This window comes from Cryptotermes secundus, unplaced genomic scaffold, assembly GCF_002891405.2.
Source record: "Cryptotermes secundus unplaced genomic scaffold, Csec_1.0 scaffold1979, whole genome shotgun sequence".
Classification (NCBI taxonomy): Eukaryota; Metazoa; Arthropoda; class Insecta; order Blattodea; family Kalotermitidae; genus Cryptotermes; species Cryptotermes secundus.
Window position 1 is genome coordinate 275,779 of NW_019732005.1, and position 8,618 is coordinate 284,396.

At 38.5% G+C, this 8,618-nt stretch overlaps 1 protein-coding gene across 3 annotated transcripts in view; it reads right to left on the reverse strand.

Annotated features, from left to right (window-relative positions):
* Positions 1–8,618, reverse strand: part of LOC111867537 (protein TRC8 homolog) — a 22,550-nt gene that overhangs the window by 6,662 nt on the left and 7,270 nt on the right. Inside the window, exons 3-6 of one of the 3 annotated variants that reach the window (XM_023857512.2) lie at positions 7,874–7,981; positions 6,060–6,210; positions 3,166–3,292; positions 641–751 (exon numbers count right to left, since the gene is read on the reverse strand). In XM_023857512.2, the coding sequence (XP_023713280.1) occupies positions 641–751; positions 3,166–3,292; positions 6,060–6,210; positions 7,874–7,981 (497 nt within the window). The remainder of the gene's footprint in view (positions 1–640; positions 752–3,165; positions 3,293–6,059; positions 6,211–7,873; positions 7,982–8,618) is intronic. The other 2 variants (XM_023857513.2, XM_023857514.2) reach the window with 2 other exon arrangements.

Sequence of the window (8,618 nt, forward strand, 5' to 3'; positions counted from 1 at the left end):
TATTTGTTGTTTACAACAAAGATAAATTCAAATTAAATTCTGATGTCTATAACATGAATACTAGACAAAAATACAACTTCCACCTACCCTCATCAACTTTATCAGTATATCAAAAAGGAGTCTACTTTACTGGCATAAAAGTGTTCAACAATCTGCCACAAAGTATTAAAAACTTGGGCAATGATACTAAAAAGTTTAAATCAGAGTTAAAGAATTATCTACATGCTCATTCCTTCTACTCTTTAGATGAATACTTCAATGTAAATAGAGAATGATGTAAAATTAAGTTATATTAATTTTTAAGCTAAAATTGCCTGTACTTATGTATGTAACATTTTGACTTGTTCTGTATCCAAAGGTACTAACCTGCTTAGGATTTATAGAATGTAAATAAATTCAATTCAATTCAATTGCCATGGTAACAAGAGCTCACAAGTGGACTTTTCATGAGCCAGATGAATCACTAATAGGAAAAGGTGCTGGACTCTAAAGTTTGTCAGCCTTTTTATGGGTTTCTATTTTAGAAAATAACCTTTTTTCAGTGGTACTATCTGTGTGCAGTTTTATAGTCTGCTGTTTCATTTGCCTTGGAAAAAAATTATATGAATCTCATCCTGCGTATTTCATGTGAGCTTCTTACATGCAGTGAACGCTGCAGGTAGGCTAGTACAGTGTAGAAAAGTAGGCAATACAGGCATACCAAGCGCTGATCTGGACACAGTACCTTCTCTGCTAGAAGGAAGAAGAGTACCTGCAATGGAGAGTAAACACTTGGGTTTCTGTTATTCTTTGTACAATAAAATGTTCCCCAAATCATTTCCTCACATAATGCCATGGATAATATCTTATTCATTCATTCATCAGTACTCTGTCAGACGACAGGTCCACAGTCTCTTCCAAAACAGTTCCTCCACTTAATGCGATCTTCTGTTTTTGGAAAGAGACTATCCAGGAAAAGTGATAATGTGGTAGTTTTTCCATTTGCTTTCCACATCGCAGTACAGCAGCCGTTCAAACCACTCTGGTCACGCCTGTTGCTATACGAACTTGAACCATCTCGAGCATCATTTGCTCTGTGCTTCAAGTCGCTGCTGATGACGCTGCTTCCGGCATCAGTTTTTGGTGTCTCTCTTCGTCTGATGCCTACCCTTTGACCTGTCCAGCAAGGGAGGCCCTGCCAGTAGCTACGCTACCGCTGGTATAGCTCTCAGGGTCCTTGGCATACTCAAACCCCCTCACCACGATAAGGTGGAGACACCTTAAACGTTTTGTTTTAAACAAAATATGTTTACTTCTTTGCTTCAAATTATTTTGATCAGAATTGAGAATGTTTAAATTAAAAGTTCCTTTCTACCCTTCACTTTGTGTCTGGTTAACAAGATAGTGATTTTGTTGCAAGCAATGATGCAGTTGCTTGTATAAGGAAGTCCATTCCTGTTCTTGTTACAAAAAATAGCATATGTCTCTCTCTCTGCACATAATGATATGTACTGAAGGTCAGTACATAATTAACAGTGTACTAAAAAGTTTTCATGGACAGAGGAATAATGGCAATTTAATAGTGATGATTGAAATTTCCATGAAATGGCTACACTTGTAGTCATTGTTTCTGTAAGATATGCAGGATTTGGAAAGAAAGCAAAATGGGCAATACAACTGATTCAAAGTTGTCAGAACTAGGCAAGAAGAGAAGATCATCCTGTCTGAATATTTGAGATGAATTCAATTGCAGTGCCCTCAGAACATTGTTTATTCTTCACGGTAATGATGAAACTTAGGAAAATTAATTTAGTAGCTATAAATAAAGTCAGTTTAAAAGGACACAAAGAAACATTAAGAGGAAATATAAAACAGGCATGTTCAAGGTAAGGAATGATAATATTGTTTGGGGAGCCAAATCTTTAGGGTGCTGGAACAAAACAGAATCTAATTGTCCCAAACCAGTCATGTAGTTACATGACATTTCATTATACAGTAAGCAAGTGCTGGTAAAGTGAACACAAATCCTATATAAGGAAAAGTGATAGCTGCATCCCGAGACTTGCAGTATTTTGTGGTGGCAATTAGAACAGATTTATTCCCAATGCTCTATTAATGTTCAATGAAAAAACCAGAGATTATTATTACAAGATGAATATTGAAAATTTCTACCAGATTTACCGTTGAATTGGCTGATCGTTATGAGCATGTATACCAGAGTGTGCAACAAGATATGCCACCCTTCAAGAAAATGAACATTCAAAACTGATTGACAGCAATTGTAACGGTAGACAAATTTGTCAATAAAAGTGAACTACTGGCAGAGGTAAAGTGCCTTATTCCTCTGGCAACATATAAGATTGGTGAACATTCTAAGAACTATGGGCATCAAATATTCAACTACCACTATACTGCTGCAATATAAATCCTATGAAACATATTGTAAGGGGTGATGGTAGAGAAGGACATCACCCAGAAACTAATGGATATTCAGAAGCTTAGAGTGGAAGCTGTGGGCTCTGTGAGTGCAGAAGAATGGAGATTGTATGCAAAAATTGGAACAATACTGAAAAACTGAAAGTGTTATGGATAATTCTGCTTGGTGACATAAATGATGACAAACACAGCAGTTATGATAGCAGTGAGGATAGCAGGATATCTGCCACAGAACTATTAACCCTGTTGGTGCAATATTCAACTAAACTTGAACAGGCATGCAATAAAATATAGTGCAACATTTGACTTTAATCCGCATCAAGAAGTAATCTTGTCCTTTTGCTATGTCTTTCAGTTTCATTTACTGAGCTATGAAAATGCATTTTTATTGTGTTTTTTCATGTTTTTTTACCTTAAAAATGCATTATTTTAGGAGAATGTTGAAAAAATAATACACACTGAAGAAGTTTAAATTAGAGCTGAGATAAGATGAAACTGTTCTTTGCAGTACTGCTTACTATCAGTGATAATTTTATATCCAGTACTATTGTTTTAAAGTCTATATATATATATATATATATATATATATTTAGCACACACACTGTTACAGCTTATGACTATGCTCCTGTCTTCACATGACTGATTATCATGATACTGATGAATATTTTAATTTTTTGTATTAGTAGCAGCATTTGGAATGAAACCTGGAGCCATGTCTAATAATGTGTAATTACCTTGCATTTTACGTACCTGGTTTGTAGTGGTGTGGATGCTGTCTAGACGCATATACAGCCTGTGCATGCAGACTATGAAGGCCAATGCATTTCTGGCACTGTGGTATATATTTTCTGTGTCCCACGTGACTACAGCTACATTCCTGCACCAAAACAACAATTTCTATATCCACTGTATTATAGCATAAAGTTCATCTATCAAAAATACTTAGGCAAGAGACACTTTCATGTTGTTTACCTTACCAGGCTCTATATAGACCTGTTATGATTAGATGTCAATCAAGAATTCCATCTTCTGGGATATAAAGCTATGTAGTTGGTTGAAAATCAATTGACATTTTGTTTCTTGCATGGCTTATTCTTAAACCCTGAAGATGGAGACATGTTCCTCCAGAATTATAACTTTTTAAGTTGTAATGGAATTGCCTTTGGAAACCCTTATTTTTACCCTAGGGTTCCACAGAGCACCCATCACCAAACACTGCCTATGAAGGCTAGAGGGGTTATTGTTAGATTATTAAAATTTTGTTATATTTGATCATGTGGAAACACTGCACTGGAGTTATTATCTGAGTATCTAGTGAATGAGATGGGCAAAGGCCAAGTGGACCTGCTTGTGAATAACGCACAATAGAGGTGCCTGTGTTATGGGAACAGCATACCTAGGCTATGTAGTTCCTTTATCATGGGATTCCTTTTCAGAATAGCACACAAGCTTAAGTACTGAGCAGGCTTGTGGAGTGGTAAAGCTTCCGAGTTTTATGCAGATGATGCCCAGTTGGAATCTCGACCAGGACACTGGCTATCCTGACTTGAGATTTCTCATGGTTTCTCAGTCCAAAAATTTGGCCATAAATGTATCTTTATTATTTGTTAATCATCTTACACCTCCACATTTATCCCTACTTTGATATAGTGGGGGGGGNATGCTGGTTGTAGCGTAGCTACTGGTAAGATCTCCCATGCCGGACAGGTGAAAGATGACGATCCTCCAGGTTGGGGGTTGGGTGCAGTGTTTGCAACCCTACCCCATGAAAAGCCTAATTTTCTGAGAAGGTTTTAATGATTGCAGATGGATGGGGGTACCTAAAATGACCTAGCAAAATGAAGGACTTGTGAGCGGGCATATAAAATGTGCTGTCCCTGTGTAGAAGTGGGGAACTTCCAGAAGGTACTCAATGAGTAGGCAGATCTGCTATCAGATGGCTGGATTTAGTTGAAGATTAGAAGACAATGGGCATTATAAATTGGAGATGAAAGACAGGATCGGGACCAATGGCGAGCAATGGTAAAAGAGCCGAGGTTCATCATTAACTGTAGCGTCCTCTGAAGAAGATCCATACTGCAACTCGATGCTGTGTATTTTGAGATAACTAAACCACAAATAAGTATAAAATAGGGAGCTGGGAGAGGCAGGTCTGTACAGCAATGGGCTACGGACTGGACAGCCAGGAATCTGTTTGATTCCCTGCTGAGACGAGAGATTTTTCCCTGTTCCGCAGGGACTGTACTAACTCTGGGAAGCGCCAGACCTCCTGTTCAATGGATACCGGATGTAAAGTTATCTGGGCTTGAAGCTGAAGTCAGTTGAGCCTCATGACTCAGAATCATGAGATAGAAAATTATGTTCATGTGTCGCGTGGGGCTTGGAACTGAGAATGACTGCTAGCAAAGGCCAGCAGCAATTTACCCGGAACCGAAACCTGACTGCTCAGTTCCATCTAGCTGTGACATTGAGAATGCATGGAGCTATACCTCCATTCCTCATAAATCTTCATTGCATGGTGCCTAATTAAACACAGGGGCAACTTTACTTTTACTTCTGAGTATGAAATAAATAAGCTGAGGTTAAAACATGTGGTTTTATATTTTCCTTCAGACAGGTATAATTGTCTTAAAATGACAGGACAGCATACCACATAATAGTGGACTTATTTCATGTGCTTAGAAGTACTTAATATATTAAAATAAGTTATGGCAGTATTCTTCCCTGTTCACATTTATAATCAGAAAATGTTACAGTTGAGCGATAGCACTCTGACACCAGTTGAAACTGCAGCCACCTGCTCAACGCTGGTTCCTCGCTCACAAATTTTTCCACCATGAAGATGGAGGCGATACATTCCTCAAAACGTCGGTTTACACAGTATGCGGTGCCACATCCCAGATGACGACATTCTTCAATAGGACAAATGTCTATAGCTCGTTGCTAGGCAACATTCAGCGTGCCAGTAGACTGCTGAGGTAGCTATCACGTGACTTGTTTTCTCTGGGGTCTTCCTTATGCAACAGTGGGACCATGTTTTCCATGCATGGTTGGCCTGTGAAGACTTGGTGTGTGATTAGAAGGCTTCATTCATGTATATTATTTGGAGTGTGTGATTCAGTCAGACTGTAACAGTTCCTGTGTTTTAGCTGTGGTACCAGGAGAGGACCAGTGTATATGTGTAAATTAGTGATATCACTGTATTTAAATGTGGTTAAGAGAAATGGTAACCAAGGTTCTAATAACACTAATCATCCAAACTAGAACCCGTTATTCTTGTCACACGCACCACCCTACATGTGACAGTGCCTTAACATTAGCCATGACTGCTTCGTTCTCAATTTATCATTCATCACCAATAATCCTTCCACTTGATGCTATACAGGTAGTATAAGCAGCTGAAAAAGCATCATAAAATAACACAAAATCGCTGTGCCAGTGCCTGGGGGAAGACATGTTAATACAGGTATGTATGTTTTAAAGAGTTTTATGGATTGGGGACATCTCAAACACACTGAATTCATGATTTTTTTTTTTTGCAGAAGGATATACCCTCTGTACTTCATCTGTGTAAGAAGCATGAATACGTTGGTTTGGTTACCTTACTGGGATCAGAGTTAATGTATCACTGCTTGAAGACGCACCTAATTCTAGCAAACAGTGAGCCAGCTGTGTAGAAGCCTGTTGCCATTGGTACTACAAGTGTCACGTACACTAGGACCAACAGGAGGAGTGTGACCATACTGTACAGTCGTGCTGCTAATGGAATGAGGAAAAGCAAGGCCAACAGACATCCTGCAATAGAGAGATGGTTACAAACTTCAGATGCTGCTCTTTTCATGTCATTCCTGAAGTAATGTATATTGTTTACAAGATTTTACAGAGTGTTCCAAAATATACAGTACTGAAATGAAAAGATGTTCTGTTGATACCACTGTCTATTCATGTGAAGGTCCCTTGCATGACAAAACCTTCTCAAATCCTGAAGAAATGGTGCAATCACCAGGTCCCTGTAGCGTTCTTGGTTGATGGTCAGAGCATTGCCTTCCTCATCCTCAATGAAATAGGGGCCTAATATACCGTGTGCTGAGACGACACACCATAGCGTCACACGTGTACTGTGTAGCGGTTTCTGGACGATAACATCTGGCCGCTCAAAACCAAAGAAGCGTGTTGTCTGGCAACCACTTCCGTATGAACGGAAATAATACTCAACTATGAATACTTTTTCCTCTGTTGAGAGACCCATTTCCAACAACAACTGCACAACATAACTTTTTTTTTCACTACTGGGAACATGTGTGGCTGGAGCTATGCCCCATCGACAAACGCACATGCGCGTTTGAGATGCGTGAGTTTCAGTACTGCATCTTTTGGCTCATACTGTATTTGTTATTAGAAAACATCAGTTGAAGGACCATTGCCTGATATTCCTCTATGGCTCTACAACAGTATAGTACATTCTGCAGTATGTTAACATGGAAATGTACATGGTGAGTCAAATGAAAACCTTAACTTTGTAATAAAAAATCGAAATTTCATGCCATTATCCTGTAAGTTTGTAAGCGTGCAGAATGGCCTGTAGGTTGCAGCATAGTGCAGATGCATGAACACTGTTACAGCACCAGTATAAGATGGCTGCCCCACTTGAGACTTGTACCAAGGAAGAATAGCATTCTGTTATTCGGTTTTTGTGTAGTGAAGGTGTGAAACCTATTGAAATTTATCAAAGAATGAAGTTTCAGTATGGTGATGCATGTTTATCACATCAGCAAATGTACGAATGGAGTAGGAAGTTTGCAAATGGTGTGACTTCAGTGGAAGATGCTCCTCTTCTGGGTCAGGCACATCGAGTTGTGACTCCAGAGAACACTGCAGCAGTTGAAGCCATAGTGAGGGAAAACTGCCGAGTGACATTGAATGAAATTGCAGCAAGTTTAAACATTAGAGGTACGCCACGCGGTGCATGAGTGGTTGCGTGGACTACCAAAAGAATTTTTTTCTAAAGGAATTCATGCGCTTTGTAAGCGCTGGAGGATTTACGTCGAGCATGGGGGAGATTATGTTGAAAAGTGATACAGCTTTGTACCACTTGTGCACAATAAATAATACTCAAAAAAATATTTAAGGTTTTCATTTGACTCGCCTACATATTAATAGAGGAAGGTTTCTTTAAGAATACACCATGGAAAGGATTAAATTTGTACTTTACTTATTTATTCTGTAACCAGCCAAGTGCCAGGTCAGAGATGAACTCACCCAAGTTAAATACCTGAGCTATGCTCTGAGTACAGCACTGTAAAACATATTGTACAATTTGTAGAGACAATAAATGTATCTTCACTTGTATTCCAGTAAACATACTTAATTTTCCTGTTTCCCTTGCTCTGTGTTATCAGAATATCACAGTCTATAATGATCATATGGACCTCACAGCAAAGTAGTTGTATGAACTCACCTGCAGTGGCATGTCTGTTCTCCAGCTGCTGTAGAGCTGCGCGGTAACGGTGTGGATTGCCCACCATCATCAGCCATAGAATGAGATCACTGTAGATAGCCTGAAAAACTACTTATTTTATTTCAGTTATGTCACCCTATTTTAACTCGTCCTGCTTAATGAATGAAATTTCCAACAAACTCCGGACTTTTAGTAACATCAGAGCTTAGTTGAATTAAAATATGAATGGCCACCCAGTTTTTTTTTGGGGGGGGGTGCCATATCTTGCTATCAGAACTTTCCCTTGTCTAGTGTTCTTTATTTCCTCTCCAGAGCGACTGAAGGCGACTATAACTGAACTTACAGTGCAAAAGTGATACATTTACATTTACATTTATTCAGCATTCCACAAATCCTTACATGGTTTCAAAACACCATGGATATAGAAGTAGTCAACATGAGTAAGCATAATTACATACTGCATCACATTTGTGCAATGTCATAACAGTAGCCATATATAAATATTTACAAAAACATGAATACATGAATACATGAACATGGATATAGAAGAAGTCAACATGAGTAAGCGTAATTACATACTGCATAACAATTGTGCAATGTCATAACAGTTAGCCATATATAAATATTAATAAAACATGAATACATGAACATAAACCGTCACATGCAACAATAAAGTGCTATTACCTACAATCTGTAACAAAATCAGGAACATCAGTTGTTATCCTAATTGTATTATGTTTATTAT